The sequence below is a fragment of the Lolium rigidum genome, chromosome 6 (assembly GCF_022539505.1).
Source record: "Lolium rigidum isolate FL_2022 chromosome 6, APGP_CSIRO_Lrig_0.1, whole genome shotgun sequence".
Lineage (NCBI taxonomy): Eukaryota > Viridiplantae > Streptophyta > Magnoliopsida > Poales > Poaceae > Lolium > Lolium rigidum.
In genome coordinates, this window is record NC_061513.1 from 61,659,550 (window position 1) to 61,678,879 (window position 19,330).

Genomic DNA, 19,330 nt, shown 5'->3' on the forward strand with positions numbered 1-19,330 from the left:
ATGTGAAGTCCTCTTCCTTTTCCTAATTTAACACACATTCCACCCAAACTATCAATAGATTAGAAGTCTATAACAGAACCCCCATTATTTAACCCTAGATAGTTTTGTAGCATCAGGATAGAGAGGGAGACTATTAGAGAGGGATTACAGGTAGGTGCTTCTCATACACATTTTCCAACCATCAACCGAGGTTCGAAGCTCAACAGGGAAGCATCCTCGCCACAAGGTCGCATCATTACGACATAGTTTGAGGAGGAGTGGGAAGGAAGGTGTGGCCTCCCTAAACATGATGGTGTTACTTTGCTTCCAGAGTTGCTAGCAATAGAGGGGGACGGGCGGGGCAGTGCTAGGAGCAACAGAGGCGGGCAAGGAGGTCAAGGTCACGGATATGGAGATCCGGAGGCATAGTGCCGCCAACGATGTCCCGCAATCGAGCAGCTCGCCGTTTCCAGGGGGTCGCCGCACATGGGATACCCAGCCCCGGGCGGCGTTGACGATAGTTTTTTTGGGAGGAGAACGTTGAGCATGTGGACGCGCGCCTGGACGAGAAGCCAACCGAAGAACATCAACCTGGAGGGTGATCGGATCCCCGAGATGAACTGAGCGTGGGCTGCAACCTCTCTGCCGAAGCGACGGACAGGGAAGCCTCGTCGTTGAGCGTCCCCGTGGCTAGGGAGGTGTGGAGTGAGGCCAACTCCCTTGCAAAAACACGAGTAATACAAGGAACCAGGATGACCATGACACCAGCGCCTAGGGCGTGCACGACAGTAGCCTCGGGGCAGGTCGTGTGCGAGTAGAGCGTAGCACCGGACATCGAGAGCGGGCCGCCAAGGAGCCAGGCGTCATGCTAGAAAGACGTGCGGCGTCCGTCCCCGACGGAGACGCGTGTGAGGGAGCGGTAGAGCAGGACGAGCCTGCGCAACGACGTCCAACGGCCACCAGAGGTGGCCGATCGGGGCTTGGAGTGTTGAGCCGGAGCCGATCTCCGCCGAACGCTAGGTTGCCCATGGCGTGTGTTGGATTGGACGTGGAGCTGTTGCAGGAGCTTGACGAGGAAGCATGCGTTCTGCACGCCTAGGGCACGAACGCCGAGGCTGCCCTCCTCCTTTGAGTAGCACACTTTGTCCCAGGGGACGAGGCATTAGGCGCCCGAAGCTCGGTCGCTCGCATCCTAAAGAAAAGACGGCGGAGGGTGTCAAGGGCCGCGATGACCAGAGAGGGAGCTGCATGGCCGCCATCGCATGCGTTGGGAGCGAGTCCAACACCGCATTGACGAGGACGAGGTGCCCCGCTGGGGACCGTAGGAGGGCTCTCCATCCCGACATGTATTTGGCACCCTTGGCAATGATGGGGGTGAAGGCGTCGATTAATTATGTACTCCTTCCGTTTCATATTATTTATCAAGAAATTATGTATGTACTACCTACATTTCATATTAATTATCGTAGATTTGGATGTATCAATACATAAAAGGTGATTATAGATACATAAAAGCCGGGCAGGACCAGGTCATAAACTCATACTCATATGTGACATCTCGAGACACATTCACGAGTTGATTTGAAACAGGGGATCTAAAAGATCAGGCAATTCATTGATAGTACTACTTGGAAAAAGAAATTATGGAATAACAACAACGCTGTCCGGCGATGACGATTAATTTGTTTATGACAGATTTACTCGGTCAGCCATTTCCAGTTTTTCCTGCTGCCCGGCGCGCCACAGGCTAGCCCACATGCTGGAGTGAAGTGTTGGAGCAAGATACGTCGGTATATCCGGTTTTAAACATTTGTTCTGAGAAGATCAAAACAGAGTAATTTATGTTGAGAAGTTATGCGAACTCTAGTAGTACTACTACCATCTTCAGTTTCTTGCAGAGAAAAGGGGAACTCCATAATCCATACAGTACCATCAGATGGACAGACTGAAAAACACACACCATCATTTACACCTTCATAAAACCCATGTATATACACTTGAGATTGGAGTACACACAACAACATGAACTCTTCTACTCTACCCTAGTACCCTGCATCTTATACCTTCATAATTACAAATTTGTTTTTGAAAGGGGCAAAGTAGAGCTAATCAAAGCACACAATCCTGCGCGCGCGGTACGCTAAGCTTGCACTTGCACGTACCGACGCACCAGGCGTCCAGGCAGCGAATCACATGCCGCCGATGCAGGAGAAGATCCTGGAGCTCTTGCCCCTCCGCATCCGGCCGTCCGCGCGCCACTCCGGCGCCGCCCCGCCCACCTCGCCGGCGAGCTCCTCCAGCGACCGGTGACGCCGGTGCGTCATCTGGTCCCTCCCCACGCCACCATCCTTCCACTGCTTCTGCTCCCACACGTCGCCGTCTTCCACGCCGCCGGCGCCGAACCCGCGGGCCGAGCCGGTGGAGCTGCACCTGGAGTAGCTCCGGGTCTTCCTCTCCTTGATGGCCTTGTAGATGAACGGGATGAGCCCCTCCATTAGTTTGGTCGTTGGCTGCAAGAAATGGTCGCTAGCTTTGGAGTAACCGAGCTTGCCAGCTTGGGACAGGGAGGGAGACCTTGTCTTTTAGGGCGCAGCTTCGCGCCCGTGTTTAGCCACCAATGGCTTCTTGTTGGTCTCTGGAGGCACGAGGGGTTTTCCTCGCGTGTGGTGGTGTTGCAATTGGGCTTTGGTTGCTTGTAAGTTGTGACTGAAAAACCAACGACGTTGACGGTTCTGTCTAATTTTCAACAGCACATGATTGTGTCAATCGGTGAAGAGCCATCAGCTAAATGCAGTTGTCTGGCTGATGGTTTTGGATGGATGGATGGCTGGTTTGCCTTTTCCGTAGTTAGGTCGTTGCTCATGTCAAGCACACACTTGCTGGTAGCTAATGTCTGTTTCTGCTGAAATCAACCGAGACACATCTTGTTTCTGAAGATTCGGTTTCTCCAGATTTAGGCAACCGTTTCATCACCTTTCTTTGTTGGAAAAACTAACCAACTTTCATTACCATGTCCTAAAAGAAGAGGATGGAGGAAACTACCACAATGAAAAGGATGTCGCTGTAGTAGTTTCAGTTTGAAGTTAGTGACAGGAAATTTTTCGCGTCCTCTTGCTTGTGAAGTCAGTTTTCATGTATGGCGAGACGAGATAATGTCGAAAAGTCAGCAGCTCAACGTAAGTTGCACAAATTCGTTAGTCTTTCTAGAGCTCGATACGGGTACATTTGAGGTAGGCCTGTTCTCCAGATTGGCACTAACCAACGAAAAATTCATGTCCATGGACAAGTTTGACCTGTATCTTTCAGTAACACAAGGTCACAAGGCACAATGATGATTTATTCAGTAATTTTACCTGTCCAATAACCTTTGCCGTCCAAATTTCAGATGAATACAAAAATCATAGAATCAGGAGGTGATTTTATTCACTAAACTAGACCAAAATCATTTCAAGACTCTTTCCTTTTATACACGTAATTGCTGATACCTGGCATCTATGGACGTCGAATTGTTAACTAGCTGTCCAGCTATTCGTTGTACATCAACATGCCAGCAGCAGAAGAGACTTGTTAATTAGCAACGCGAACACCTAACATACGCATGGTTACGTTTAAATACTGTCACTTAATTAGTCATTGATGTCGCAACAATCACGCGAAAACCGCACGAATTGATCAATATGTTAGTTTACTAAGAGATGCTGCTACGGTCTAGAGAGTATAACATAACAAAAGTACGACCATGCTGTTGGATGAGCATCAGATGGGGGACACTCGATAAGGTTTAGTAATAGGTCAATTGGCTATTAGTCTGCAGAGAATCATGCGAATATTGGCCCCTGCGGTTCTGTCTGGGGAAAACCGGTGACGTGCTGCCGTGCTGGAGCTGAAGGCAAGCTTGGTTCGCCACGGCAAGTTTCTGAAGCTGGCACGGCGACACCATGACGGTTTAACAGTAACAGACGGGATTAGGACTTGCATGAACAAAGAAATTAAAGCTTCATTCGAAAGGCATACATGTATCTGATAACTCATAGTTCTGCTGAAGTTCTCCGGCCGAGACCTAGACGCATGAGGTCCTCTCTTCAGTTATACTCGATTTGCTCCACGTCTATACCGTTAGCCATAACTGAAGCGGAAGTACAGCATGTAAATCTTCAGTTTGGTCACATACTAACATGCATGCCTCCCAACGTTTGTCAGATTATCATCAAGATTTCCTTTTTGTGTGCAAGCAGATATAGATAGCGGATTATTCTGTCACTTCTTCATCCAGAAGCCTGTCCTCATGGTTACATTCGTTGTCAACTAGCCTGTCGCGCTTCCGTCAGAGATAACTTGACCTGACAGCTTACCTAACGCTTTTTTTTTTTCCGAGAGACTACATTAGAGCGCTTCCATCATCAAACACAAACTCTATCCTGGGATCATGACGACTGCTTCTTTCTCCAGGAACAGGTCAAGGTGGAAAGCCACCGTATGGTTTCCATCAGTTAACTGTTCTGAGTGATGCTAACAGAGCGAGATCATCCTCTCTGGTCATCTTTATTTTTTGGCGGGGTGTTGTAGGTATAGTGTGCATCATTTTCCCTTTAGATCAACACACTAGATTTGGTTTTTTGGGACTAATCTGTGCAACTTGCAAAATACATACCTTCATCGGCTGTAAGTTTGGATAGCGTTTACTAGTCTGGACTCTTAATTAAGACAGAACTGACAGTGATGCATCCAACGAACACATCCAGATAACGCCGAGTTAGTAGCAGCCTCACTGTATCATCGGTCACGAAGCTGCTTGGTTACCCTCGAGAATTCAAGGGGATGTTTGCCACCCATCTAACTGATCGAGATCTTCGGTTGACGCTTCTGCCTGTAAAAGAAAAGCGCATGTTATTCTCATGGTTGACGCGCCTCCCATAATCTACACATTGTTGATGCTCCTATTGACGAGCTGGCACGCATCAGCATTCAGCAGCACGATAGACCGGCCACCTAACACGAGAAGCCGGCTAGCTTGAAGTTTTTATTTTCATCGGTCCCAATTTTCGTTGATTTCGTGACGATCCGCTTTGAAAAAAAAAAGGTTTAGAAATCTAGAGAAAGTTTGGATTCGTTGGTTGCTCAATGGTTGAAGTTGAAGGACTCGTTGTCGTTCAAAGGTGCTACTTTGAAGAGAATTTCTGGTCTGGTCTCCACTGTCCAGAAGACGATCAACATTGACCGGCGGTTCGAAAGCCGCCGTTGTTCCGCCGCCGGGTTGCGAGCTGTCCTAGTGCTCCGTGAGAGAGAAATGGGCATCTTCAACGAGAGGCAAAGCAAACGGACGCTTAGCTATTATTTGCGTCCGCGCGATTCTAAAATGTGTTAACAATCAGGCTAGATTCGACCCATAGTGACCGGGCCACCGAGACGCAGACGCGACGCATATTTGTCTCGCGGACGCTACGCGGTCGCGCCAAGTGATCGTTCGCTTTTCTAACGGGCCCGCCTGGTAGTGAGCCATAGGGTTGTATCGATCGCATCGTTTTCGCGGCCGTCGCTTTCGCATCTGCGCCGTAGCCTTTGCCATCAATGGTGTCGCTTCCTCTTCCGCACCAGGCGGGCATCGGCTGGGCTTGCGCGCGCCCGACCTTTAAATGTCGACCGACATCGTTCATGCCATCGCCCATACTACCAACACCTCCGCTCCCACCCGTAGCACCGCGCACCGCCGCATCACCATGGGGAAAAAGAAGAAGGATTTCGAGGCGTCCGGCAGCGGCGCTAAGAAGGAGGCGCGACCGAACAGGGCATCGCTTCCCGTCGGCGTGGCGCGGCTAATGCACGCCAACTGGACGCCGTGCCACCGCTGGTGGGACGTGCACGTGCATGTCCTGGCCGTTGATCTGTTCGAGCCAGAGAGGAGCGCCGAGATTCGGCGCAGGCGACGCTACCTGCCGCCGGACCTCGACGCCAATCCTGCCTTCGCCGTCGACTCCAATAGCTGGCATAGCTGGCGCGAGACCGAGAAGGATATGAGGAGGGTGGCGGGATTCCTCGGCAATCGGGACTTCCCGTTTGAGCGCCCGTCGCCGCCTCGTCGTTGAACTCGGCAGCCGCCGGTGCCTCCACATGACGATGCCACTTTTTAAATTTTGAACATTTTCAGATTAGGATATTTTCGAATTTTGATGATTTTTAATTTTTTTAACATTTTCGGATTTGAACAATTTTCGAATTTGAACATATCAAATTTTGAAAAATTTACGGATTTGAACAATTTTCGATTTTTTAACATTTGTTGAATTTAACAATTTTCAAATCTGTGTTTTCCTTCTTCTTTTGAGGTTTTTTAGTTTGAATGAAAATCAATTGCTTTGGGTGTCCAGCAGTTTGAAAAGTACGACTTTGAATTCCGAATAAGAGGCAGAACTAGAGCGGAGCGGCTCTGGAATTGGGCCGGCCCACCCAGGAGCCTCGGCGCGAAAGCTGCACACCCTTCGCTTCAAGCGTCAGATAGGGGAACGGCCCGGTTCGGTCTAACCAAACGCACGTAGTGAACCGCCCGGTTTTTCCTCGCACAATCCGCCCACGTCTCGTCAGTCGTCAGCCGTCTCCTCCCACATCCCGATGCCGCCGAAATCGAAGGCCGCGGCGGCGGCGGCCGCGGAGCCAGCCGCCGTGGAGGACCTCTTCTCGGCGCTCCACCGCCACATCGAGGCCGGCGAGTTCCCCCAGGCCGTCAAGGTCGCCGACCAAGGTCAGGCGCCGCGCATCCCCCCTCCTCCTCCTCTCTCCCCGACGCGCTTCCGGTGCCATGATGCCCTAAACCCTGACCCCCCGCGGCTAATCCTGCAGTTCTCGCGGCGGCGCCGGGCGACGAGGACGCGGTGCGGTGCAAGGTGGTGGCGCACATCAAGTCCGACGCCACGGACAAGGCGCTCGCCGCCATCCGCGCCGCCGACTGCCTCCCCATCGACCTCAGCTACTATAAGGTGACGCAACGTTGTTCTTTCCAACCCTTGCTAGTGCGCGCTGGATCTCTCTGTGTTCGCTTGCTGTAAGGTGATTGCCTGGATCGGTAGGATGCGGTTTTGGGATCTGGGATTAGTCAGGCCTGCTTGGAAAGCGTAAAGTCTGTGAAACACCTTTGAAGTGTCGAATATCAAAAACAGTTTAATCTTCGGTAGATTGCTAGCCACGACTCTGGCAACACCGCGTATTATTATCTAGAGAGCAACATTGCATAACTAAATTTGCTATTTAGAATTGTAACACACTTTATTGTTGCCTCGACAAAGTCCATATGCACTCACTTGCAATGCACACTGCGAGAGGTGTTTGCGGTCTGGCAAGAACATATGGCCCTGCAAGTTGAATACTTGTGGTGAAGCATTTTTATTACTTATGCTAACTTAAATTTAGAATTCTGAGGTTCCAGTGAGGGCAAACAGTCCATCATTGCATGAAATTTTGCACATTTTCCTCTTATGTTCTCTGTCTGTCCTGATACTGAGTAGCTGTTACTTTTCTTTAGATCAGGCTGTTACGGGTGAACATATGTGTGTTACTCCTTAATTGATAATCGACACCCAGTTAAAAATTCTTAATATGAAGAGATCTTTTTATTCTTTCTTTGCCTGTATGATCTACTGTGCTGATATGAAGCATTAGGTGACAATGTTTTGTTCAGCAATAGTTGATAGCTAATACGGAAACATAGCCAGGATTCACTATCATGCTGGAATGCAGCATAATGGGTGATGAACTAAGATTGGATTCCGATCTTACTTTAACGTTGATCACTTGATCTTTGACATTTCTTTAGGATCTATAGTTTCCCATAGACAAATAGGTTTCCTCTTCTTTGACTTTTTTTTATACCTGATGAAGGTAAAATTTTGGCGATCTGGGTGATTATGAGACAAAAAGTTTACCTTTGAGTATCAAAAGTAGTATAATGTCCGATAGATTGCTAGGCACGATGCTGGCAACACTGCATATAAACTTTTGTTTTAGAGAACAACATTGTTTAACAAAGCTTGCTATTGGGTTTTCTAATGCACACTGATGAATTCCATGTGCAATCATAAACTTGCAATGCACACTGAAGAGTTGTTTGCAGCCTGGCAAGAAGCTGTGGCCCGGCAACTTAATATGGCATTTTCTATTATTACGCTTGTCTAACTCAAATTTTAAATTTGAGGTTCCAATGAGCGCAAAGAGTCCATAATCGCATGAGATTTGTACATTTTCATTTTACGTTTCTTTGTCTGTTCTGGTACTGAGCATCTGTAACTGTTTTTTAGATCAGACTGTTATGGGTGAACATGGTCATTTTACTCCTTAATTGATGATTATCATCCAGTTGAAAATATCAATATGCTGATCTCTTTTGATTTTTTTTGTATGCCTGTATGATCTACTTTTTTACTTATATGAAGCATTAGGTGACAAGGTTTTGCTTAGCAATGCCGGCAGCATAGTTGATAGCTAATACTAAAAGATAACGAGGATTTACTTCCATGTTGGGTAGCAGTACAAAGGCTGATGAACTAAGATTGGATTCCATTGTCACTTAAGCGTTGATCTTTGACATTTCTTTAGGATCTCTACTTTCCCATGGACTAATAGTTTTTTCTTTGTAGTTTTTATAAATCTTGAAGACTAGGACATTTATTCGCTGGTATACAAGACTAGCATGTGCAAATGCACTGAATAATATTTTTTTTAATCTATATTCAGGCATACTGCTACTACAGGCAGAACAAATTGCAAGAAGCTTTGGAGATATTAAATGGCCAAGAAGAAACAGCTGCTGTTCTCCAGTTAGAATCCCAGATCTATTACCGACTAGCAAGAATGACTGATTGCTTGAATAGCTATGAGAAGCTTCAAAAATTTAAGATTGACTCAATGGATCTTAAGATAAATACCATCGCTGCTCTGGTTGCAGCTGGAAGGGCTTCTGAAGTACAGGAAGCCATGAAGGCGCAAAAGGTTGATCTTACCACTAGAGCGCTCAGAGATGCTAGGAGCTTTGAGCTTGCATATAATTCTGCTTGCACCTTGATAGAAAATAAGAAGTATCCAGAAGCTAAAGAGCAGCTGGACTTGGCGAAAAGGTGATTTTGCTGGCAAACTTATATCTCAAATGAATGCATACTCCTGGCTTATTGAACTGATAATCCAATGAATACTGTTTCTCTTGTAAGATTAGAGGCTTGGTAACCAGTAAAAGTTTGATTAGTTCGTTGGTCTAGTAGTTTCACACTTCCACTCTTTCCCATAATTCTATGTACTCCGTATCTAATTCTGGATAAGTCACACCATTGGCAAGTCTATTAAACTCCTACAGTTAGCTAGATTTCAATTTCTTATTTTGTCTGTAGAATCGGAAAGGAGGAGCTTATGGTGGAAGATTATGCAGAAGATGAGATTGAATACGAATTAGCTCCTGTATCTGCTCAGCTTGCTTATGTACAGCAGGTACCTAATTTTTTTTTTCTCTTGTAGCCCAATCTTTATTGGACCCTGTTACCTATTTTTAGCTACACACAATTACATTTTCTATCTGCATTTTCAGTTACAAGGACAGACTCAAGAAGCTATGGAAACCTATGTTAATATGACAAACAAGAAATCAGGAGATCCCTCATCACTTGCTGTGGCAACAACTAACCTTATATCACTGAAAGGTACAAAGGATGCTGCCGATAGCTTGAGGAAGCTTGACCGGCTTGTTGAGAAGTCTACAGCTCCAAACCAGTTGCAACTTATTGAGAGCCTTGAATTCAAGTTACCCCCAAGGAAAAAAGAAGCCCTGTATTCTGCGCGTGTTCTTTTACTCCTCCATGCAAATAAAATTGACCAGGTTTGCCTTGCATTATCGATCCATCTCCCATTTACCTGTTTCTGTTATTTGTTTTGATCTATTACTCATCTGGGATCATACTGCTGCTGAACTTTTGTTTGTTGTACTTGGGACACTTTTTTATCTTCATTTATAGTGAACTTATGTTGAATTTTAGCTAGCATCAGTCAAGAGTCACAACAGTCAACAGTTGGATGTTTGTCACTCAATGAGTAATAACCATTTGATTGAAAACTGATATAAAGTATCTACTTGATTGGTTACATAGGCATCCTGGCTCTCATTAACTGTTTGCAAGAATACGCCCTACAGCGTTTCAGTGTTCTTAGTATTCCATATGTTCTGGGAAATCAGCTTCGGCCATGCACTACTATGGAGATTCACGCTGGAACATGTATTCCGCTCTGTATAGATAATTTCGTTTTTCTTTTTTATTGCTGCATGGCCCACATCTGTACCCCTAGTTAATGGAGTTCATCTACCACAACAGAAGTAAGTTGACGTTCTGGACCAATATCCACAATATTCTGGACTGTTTCACCGACGGACGTTCTCGTCTAAACTTCCCCGAGCCCAGATCCTTGTGTTCCTCCCTCCATGTGTTCTGGGGGCACCTTACCTTCCCTGGCTCTCAGCTGATGATGTTTGGGTGAAGCACGCGTCCTCTATGCAGCTCTAGTTAGCATATCTCTTGTTAAGAAAAAGTTAGCATATCTCGGTTGTTCTTGTTATCTTGTACATACGAACCGCTCTACACCTCTCCAATTCTGCCCAGACCTGTGGCACTTCTGGCCATGAGCGCCTCTCAGCGATACCATGAGGCTCGCCGCCATAGTTGTGCCTTCCCTTGTTAACCATCATGCTCGTCGTCAGTTCCGACCATCATCCTTGTCCGCTCCCTGGGCATCAAGACATCAACCCGTTGTTGCCTTCGGCAGTGGCCACTGCTAGGTGGCGCCGACCAAGAAATGGCATTCACGCTGGTCATTATTTTGATCATGTTCTGAAAGTTTCGTGCACTAATTTGTGTGTCATGCATTTTTGCTGTACTTGTTCCTGACACTTTCTGTAGTACTTCCAATGTGCTCTGACGTATCTTGCTCTATGTGAGAAAATAAGATCTGTGCAATACTTCACCTTTAACTCATTTTCTTTGTTGAAATCTGACTTGTTTTGTCCATGCATAAAAAATCTTCCTTCACCCAGATCTGTTCAGGTATCAGTGTATCATTGATTTTGTGTTTTGTTCTTACAAGGCAGTGATGAGTGAGTGATTTGTTGATTAGAATTCGTTCTTCCAATGATGATTGAGCTTCTTTTTTTGCTGCAAAAGCGAGGTGTTAAGTTGTGTGCAAAAGCATATTTTATTGATTCAAACACTTTATTCATCTTGTTCAAAGATTTTGTTCTTGCAACATGTACTGATTGAATGAAAAATGGGCAGCAAATTTGCAACGTGTGTTTATTGAGTGAAAATTGAGCAGTAAATTTAGAACTAATCCACTAACGGTGGCCTGCTTAAAAAAATCAAGCTGTGTTTCTGTACCATGGAACATGAAAATGCTTACTGTTGGTCCAGTAGGTTGCCGTGGTGCCCTCCGTCATCAGCTACGAGTATTAACGCCAAATCCGAACCCACCCCCTGCAGCTGGCCCACATGCAGTGGACATCTTGCATTTTCTACGCGATTTCCATAGGATCGTATATGAGCAGAATATTCAATTTGGAACCCCAAGCCCATGTATGCAGACCAGATATCCGGAGCAGTTGAGCTCGGGTGTCAAAACGCCACCCCCACATGTTCTCATTTATTTGCGTGCTTCCCTTAAAAGTGCCATTGATTCTATTAACAAAATAATCACCCATATTTTGGCAACATTTCACTTGGCATTATGCAATAGTTAGTTTCATTGGCAGTTTTAAGCGTTAGTCACTACTATTTGCTAGCTTAATCATGTTCTATTTTCTTGATCTTTTGCTTCACTCAAACTAACATATAGGGAATTTGTATTCTATATTTCAGGCACATGAGTTGGTCAGTGGACTGCTTGGTATGTTTCAAGACAGTATATTCCCTATTTTACTTCAAGCTGCAGTTCATGTGAGAGAAAAGAAGGTCGCGAAAGCTGAAGAAGTTCTTAGCCGTTATGCTGAGAAACATCCTAATAATTCTAAAGAAGTCCTCCTTGCACTTGCCCAGATTGCTGCTAGTGCTAACCATTTTCAAATTGCCGCTGACTCGCTGTCTAAAATATCTGACATCCAGCACATGCCTGCTACAGTTGCTACACTAGTAGCTCTAAAAGAGCGTCTAAGTGACTCTAATGGTGCTGCTTCTGTGCTTGATTCTGCTATCCAGTGGTGGAAGAATGCAATGGCAGAGGATAACAAGTTAGATGTGTTCATGCGGGAGGCTGCTTCTTTTAAGCTCAATCATGGGCGTGATGAAGAGGCTTGTCAACTGTATGAGGAACTTGTGAAGAGCTATGGGAGCACGGAAGCGTTGGCTGGGTTAGTCGCAACTTCAGCTCGCACAGACCTTGAGAAAGCAGAGCTATATGAGAAAAAGCTGAAACCATTGCCTGGTCTTAAGGGAATTAACGTCGAGAGCCTGGAGAAGACATCTGGTGCAAGACATGTAGACCAAGCCGTGAAGGTGGATGCTCCTGAGGAAGTGAAGAAGCAAAAGGCTAAGAAGAGGAAGAGGAAGCCTAAATATCCAAAGAACTTTGATCCAGCGAACCCAGGGCCACCCCCAGATCCTGAGAGATGGCTGCCCAAGAGGGAGAGGTCGAGTTACCGTCCAAAGAGGAATAAGAGGGTCCAGGTCAGAGGTGCCCAGGGTTCTGTCAGTAAGCATGATGCAGCTGCTACCAGTGCTGGTGGTGCCTCTTTGAAAGCAAGCCAATCCACCACCTCAGCAAAGGCTCCAGAACCACCGAAGGGCAACAAGTCCCGGAATAAAAAATCGAGGAGATAGGTGTCAAATTTGTTGTCACAATATAACAATACAAAAAAAGACATTGTCCATTTAGTATGTTGACTTGCTTTTATTTTTGTTTTATTTGCATTGGATTGCCCTCTGCTGTGCTTTTAGAATCATCTTTATGGTGACCTGAGCCTAGACTGTTGCAAATTTTGTTGAGACTAGCTATGAAATACATGGTTGAACATTTTTTGGTTGAATGCTCCCCAAAAACCAAAAACCCTATATCCTAAAACATTGTTAATACCAGGGCAGTGATTTGTTGCACATGCAACTCACGAAATCAGAACCCTGCAAGTGCTCTCCACTCTGCCAAAATAAAAGGCTTATTTTCGAGCATCTTTGTGAACAGAAATTGCCGTATGCTCTTTTTCCTGTGCCCAGCACTAACCATATGCTTTCGACATGAATGAACGGCTATGCAAGTTTCTTCTCTAGCAACACTTCTTGATCTGGGAAACCTTTGGGTGCGAACACAAACGAAATTGATGGTCTGTACATGAGGTTCAGATGATACGTAAATTCATGCACCTCCTACTCTAATGAGATAAATATACAACATCTCTCCGAGCACTCATCAACTGAAAGCAGCATCTGTACTACTGCTAGACAAGTGCTACTACAGCTACAACTACAAGTTCAGGTTATGTCATGCAGTTAACACTCATACTTTTACCATATGCACACCATATTTGCCAAGCTACTGCAATCTCTCACAGCCTGGTCAATCAACAGACATAACTAAATCCTATTGTCATTCAACAAAGAGTTGACATCCGGGGTCACGACGAGATGCCGTTTCTCGATGTCCCTGAGCTGGCAGCAATGTTTCTTTTCAGTGTTCATGGCTACTGCTGCGTGTTGTGTCATCCCACATTCAGTACCCGGGTTCACCTGCAATGGAAGAACCTAAGCAGTAAGGACCATACATATGTATATTTTTTTTTTGAGAACACAGTACAACGCAGACACTCACAAACACGCACGTACAAACACCCCTATGAACGCACGCACGCACACCCTACCCCTATGAGCACCTCCGAGGGACTGAGCCGGCATATCTTGAGGTTGACGAAGTCACCACTGGCGCCTCGCTGTTGACGGGCACGTCACCTACCACTGAAAGCATAGCGCCGGTTAAATCCTGGAATAAATCCAGGTAAATGCAAACACCCATGTCAAGTCTAGGACTTGAACCTGGGTGGGCTGGTTCCACCACAAGGAACCTAACCACCAGAGCCAAGCTCATCCTACCGTAAATGTTAAAAGAATAATGTAGAAGACAGAAACTAACATCAAACAAGGCATCTCCCAACTTCATCTTGGCCTTGCCACTCTTGTACACCAGCATCTTGCCCATATACCCTCCTGCCAAATCATTCAGACTGTATCCTTCTTTCACCTCATTCACTATGGACCTTCCATTCCTTTCAACTACAGTGGTTGATGTTCTTAGCAAAGGAAGAGATTTCGGCAACTGGAATAGAACATTCTTGTTTTTGTTAGAGTTGTATAGTTCCTTTTCCGTTATTCCCCAGTGTATGAGGGGCTTACCTGCACATTGTCACACATGTACATGTACTGGCCTATGGCCCTCAGTGAATACTAGTTGCTCATTCTCAACATGGTATCAGAGCTTTAGGTCTAGCTCTTTGCACGCTGCAACTCCGTGCTCGATCCACGCCGCCGCCGCCGATGATCCTTCCGGCCGCCGCTGCTCCTCTTTCTTCTTTCTTCCCCTTTTGATTGAGCTCAAAATCGAGCCAATCCGGCCATCTCCGGTGCTGTTGCCGGCCATCTCCGGTCATCTCCGGCGCCGCCCCGACCCCGGCCATCTCCGGCGCCGCCCCGACCTCCGCCGGCGCCGCCCCGACCCCCGCCGGCGCCGCCTAGCCCTCTGCCGGCGCCGCCCCGTCCCTCTCGCTGGCGCCGCCGCTGTTGGCCGTGCCGGCCAGCTCCGGTGCCGTCCCGCTGCCGGCTGTGCCGGCCATCTCCGGTGCCGCCGGCCGCGTCGCCCGTCTCCGGCGCCGCACCACCGCCGGTCACGCTGCCTGTCTCTGGCGGTCACGGGCGGCCAGCCTGAGATCCCGATCCAGATCGTGATCTGAGCAAAAAAAAAAAAAAAAAAAAAAGAAAAAAAATTGCAGGAAGATGGCTTCATCTTCATCTGGGTATGTCAGTATTCCCCGGTGCCCTGTGATTTTTGATGGTACCAATTATGGGGAGTTTACTGCCTTTATGCGCATTCACATGCGTGGCCTTCGGCTGTGGGGTGTTCTTACTGGCGAGGTCTCTTGTCCGCCGCATCCCACTGCTCCTATGCCTCCTACTCCACCGTCTGTGCCACAGGCCCTTGCAGAGGATGCTACGCAGGCTGATCGGGACGCAGCCAAGTCTGCCGAGACTGCTGCTGATGAGGCTTATGATGAGCAGGTACTTGCCTATTCCGAGGCTCTTGACTCCTACCGGGATAGCTTGGCTACCTTTACTCAGTGGTGTGATGAGGATGCCAGAGCTGCCGCTGTTCTTTCGCGAGTGTTCAGCCACGGTTGCTTCGAGTTTATGGGCCTCACTCATCGTTGCCGAGATGTGGTCTCACCTTCGTCGGCGCTATCGGCCCTCCGGGGATTCTCTGTACTTATCCGTGTTGCGTCGGGAGCATGATCTTCAGCGGGGTGACTCTACGTTGATGAGTTCTACACCCGAGTGCGGCGATCCGGCGCCGGCTTGACTCCCTTCGCAGTGCTTGTATGTGGTACTTGCCGGTGTTGCCGGACAAGTACGTTCGGATATGGACTTCCGGAGGATCCATGAGTTCCTGTCTCGACTTCGCCCGAGTTTGAGCCTCGTCGTGCTCGGTTGTTTGCTCGAGGCCGTGTTCCTATCTCGGAGGTGCCGACCGGAGCTTCGTGCTGAGGAGACTCGTCTGCGTGGTGCTGGCCTGCTTGGGACACCTTCTGTTCTTGCTGCTCGAGGTCCCCCTGCTCCTGCCCCGCCGCTTCTTCCTACACCAGTGCCTGCTGCTTCTGGAGGAGCCCGCTCTTCTCGCGGTGGGGGTCGCTCTCGCCCTCCTCGGTTCTGCACTCACTGTCGGAGGCCTGGTCACCTTGAGTCTGACTGCTACCAGAAGCAGCGTGGTGTGCCTCCTCGTGCTCCACCCTCAGCACCTGTCACCACCGGCTTCACTGAGCAGGATATAGTGCGACTTCAGCGCCTCCTTGCCTCCTCCGGCTCTGCTTCGACGGGTACTGCTACCTCCGCGGCTGTTTCCTCTCCACAGTCAGGTACATCTTCGTGGGTTTTGGATTCTGGAGCTTCTTTTCACATGTCTCCTGATTCTTCCTCTCTTTCTTCTCTTCGACCTCTTTCTCTTCCCGTTAGTGTTCTTACTGCCGATGGCACTTCTCTCCCTGTTGCCAGTCGTGGCACTCTTTCTACTTCCCCCTTTTCCGTTCCTGATGTTTCTCATGTTCCCCGTCTTACCATGAATTTGTTTTCCGCTGCCCAACTCACTGATTCTGGTTGTTGGGTCATTCTTGATGTTGATTCTTGTTACGTTCAGGACACTCACACTCGGGCCCTGGTTGGGGCTGGCCCTCGGTGCCGTGACTCCCAGGGACTTTGGGAGCTTGACTGGCTTCATGTTCCTTCTTCCCACACTCCATCGACCGCTCCATGTGTGCTCGCTGCTTCCACCACCGCCTCCTTTCAGCAGTGGCACCACCGTCTTGGTCATCTATGTGGTTCACGCTTATCATCTTTACTTCGTCGAGGTCTTCTGGGGCCTGTCTCAGGAGATGTCTCGCTTCAGGGTTGTCAGGGTTGTAGGCTTGGTAAACGGAATCGGTTACCTTATCCTACTAGTGAGTCCGTATCTCGGCGTCCGTTTGATTTGGTCCATTCCGATGTATGGGGTCCGGCTCCCTTTGCTTCCAAGGGGGCCACCGCTACTATGTTCTTTTTATCGATGACTTCTCTCGCCACACTTGGATTTATTTTATGACTTCTCGCAGCGAGGTTCTCTCGATATATAAGCGATTTGCTGCCATGGTCCATACTCAGTTTTCCACGCCTGTACGTGTCTTTCGGGCTGATTCTGCCGGTGAGTATATCTCCCAGCTGCTGCGTGGTTTTCTTGCTGAGCAGGGTACTCTTGCCCAATTTTCCTGCCCTGGCGCCCATGCCCAAAATGGCGTGGCTGAGCGCAAGCATCGCCACCTGCTTGAGACGGCACGTGCGATGATGATCGCTGCCTCTCTTCCTCCTCACTTCTGGGCTGAGGCTGTGTCTATCTCCACCTATCTCATCAACCTTCAGCCCTCCACAGCCTTGCAGGGTGGTATTCCTCTTGAGCGTCTCACTGGTCGCACTCCTGATTACTCGACCCTTCGTCTTTTCGGTTGCGTTTGCTATGTTCTTCTTGCTCCTCGTGAACGCACCAAGCTGAGTGCTCAATCGGTTGAGTGTGTCTTCCTTGGCTATAGCCACGAGCACAAAGGATATAAGTGTTGGGATCCTATTGGTCGTCGGATGCGCATATCTCGGGATGTCACTTTTGATGAGTCCCGTCCCTTCTACCCGCGTCCCTCCTCCTCTTCCTTCTCGGTGGATGATATCTCTTTTCTCATGTTTCCCGACTCACCTCCTCCTGTGCCTCCGGTTCCTACTCTGCCGAGTCTCTCACCACCTTCTCCTCCTTCACCCGCCAGACCCCCCTCCCCTCCCTCACCACCGTCCCCACCCTCCACATCTTCCCCTCCCATGTCACCTTCCTCGCCTACGGTCGTCCCTCCCTACCCTTTTCACTACTCCCGTCGTCCTAGTGAGGATGATGCTGCTTCTCCTGACATGCCCTCTACCTCTGATGCGATGCCCTCTCCGTCCGAGCCGACTCACCATCTTCGTGCTCGTCCTCGTCCTCCTCCTGATCGCTATTCTCCCACTCACTACGGTCTTTCTGCTGTCCTTGAGCCGACCTCTTATCGGGATGCCCTTGCTCATCCCGAATGGCAGCTAGCGATGGCTGAGGAGATTGCTGCTCTTGAGCGTACTGGCACTTGGGATGTTGTCACTCCTCCTTCCTCTGTTCGTCCCATCACCTGCAAGTGGGTCTACAAGATCAAGACTCGCTCCGATGGTTCTCTTGAGCGCTACAAGGCTCGACTTGTCGCTCGCGGCTTTCAGCAGGAGCATGGCCGTGACTATGACGAGACCTTTGCTCCCGTGGCTCACATGACCACTGTTCGTACTCTTCTTGCCGTTGCTTCTGTTCGCCACTGGTCTGTCTCTCAGCTTGATGTGCAGAATGCTTTCCTTAACGGTGAGTTAAGTGAGGAGGTATACATGCAGCCACCTCCTGGCTACTCTGTTCCCGATGGCATGGTGTGTCGTCTCCGGCGCTCTCTCTATGGCCTTAAGCAAGCCCCTCGCGCCTGGTTTCAGCGTTTTTCCTCTGTCGTCATCGCTGCTGGTTTCGTCCCTAGCGCACATGACCCTGCGCTTTTTGTCCACACATCCTCTCGTGGTCGGACTCTGCTTCTTCTATATGTTGATGACATGATCATCACAGGCGATGACCCTGAGTACATTGCCTTTCTCAAGGCTCGTCTTCGCGATCAGTTTCTCATGACCGATCTTGGTCCTCTCCGCTACTTTCTTGGCCTTGAGGTTTCCTCTACCTCCGATGGCTTCTATATCTCCCAGGAGAAGTATATTCAGGACCTTCTCACTCGTGCCGCTCTTGGTGATGAGCGCATTGTCGAGACTCCTATGGAGCTCAATGTCCACCTCCGTTCCACTGATGGTGATCCTCTTCCGGACCCGACTCGCTATCGTCACTTGGTTGGGAGTCTTGTCTACCTTGCTGTCACACGTCCTGACATCTCCTACCCAGTCCACATTCTGAGTCAGTTCATGGCTGCTCCCACTAGTGTCCACTATAGTCATCTTCTTCGTGTCCTTCGCTATCTTCGTGGCACTATCTCCCGTCGGCTTTTCTTTCCTCGCTCCGGCTCCTTACGGCTCCGGACCTACTCGGATGCTACTCGGGCTAGCGATCCGGAGGATCGCAAGTCTCTTTCGCCTCTTGTGTCTTTCTTGGTGGCTCTCTCATTGCTTGGAAGACCAAGAAGCAGGTTGCAGTCTCTCGTTCGAGTGTTGAGGCTGAGTTGCGAGCGATGGCTCTCTTGACGGCTGAGGTGACTTGGTTACGCTGGTTACTTGCGGACTTTGGTGTTTCTGCTGACGCTCCGACTCCACTCTTATCGGACAGTACTGGTGCCATCAGCATTGCGCGTGATCCGGTGAAGCACGAGCTCACGAAACACATTGGTGTTGATGCTTTCTATGTGCGTCATGCTGTGCAGCATCAGGTTATGGCTCTTCATTATGTGCCTTCAGAGCTTCAGCTTGCTGACTTCTTCACCAAGGCCCAGACTCGAGCACAGCATGGTTTCTTTCTCTCCAAACTCAGTGTTGTTGATCCATCATGAGTTTGAGGGGGGTGTTAGAGTTGT

General features: G+C 48.6%; 2 protein-coding genes across 2 annotated transcripts; one reads left to right on the plus strand and one right to left on the minus strand.

Annotated features, from left to right (window-relative positions):
* Positions 1-2,168: 2,168 nt before the first annotated feature.
* LOC124667566 lies at positions 2,169-2,611 on the minus strand. Its single transcript, XM_047204826.1, has one exon. It carries the CDS (start codon positions 2,472-2,474, stop codon positions 2,169-2,171), a length of 306 nt encoding a protein of 101 aa, XP_047060782.1. The 5' UTR covers positions 2,475-2,611.
* A 3,974-nt stretch (positions 2,612-6,585) lies between these two features.
* On the plus strand, positions 6,586-12,968 carry LOC124660023 (signal recognition particle subunit SRP72-like). The gene is made up of 6 exons (XM_047197826.1): positions 6,586-6,715; positions 6,814-6,950; positions 8,701-9,080; positions 9,348-9,444; positions 9,542-9,829; positions 11,853-12,968. Exons 1-6 carry the CDS (start codon positions 6,586-6,588, stop codon positions 12,807-12,809), a joined length of 1,989 nt encoding a protein of 662 aa, XP_047053782.1. The 3' UTR covers positions 12,810-12,968.
* Positions 12,969-19,330: the final 6,362 nt, after the last annotated feature.

Excerpts from the sequence above, each read along its gene's own strand:
- LOC124660023 (XM_047197826.1), top strand. The coding sequence starts at position 6,586 with ATGCCGCCGAAATCGAAGGCCGCGGCGGCGGCGGCCGCGGAGCCAGCC. Across the intron at positions 9,445-9,541 it reads AGCTTGCTTATGTACAGCAG|TTACAAGGACAGACTCAAGA; the intron begins GTACCTAATTTT and ends CTGCATTTTCAG. Across the intron at positions 9,830-11,852 it reads ATGCAAATAAAATTGACCAG|GCACATGAGTTGGTCAGTGG; the intron begins GTTTGCCTTGCA and ends TCTATATTTCAG.
- LOC124667566 (XM_047204826.1), bottom strand. The coding sequence starts at position 2,474 with ATGGAGGGGCTCATCCCGTTCATCTACAAGGCCATCAAGGAGAGGAAG.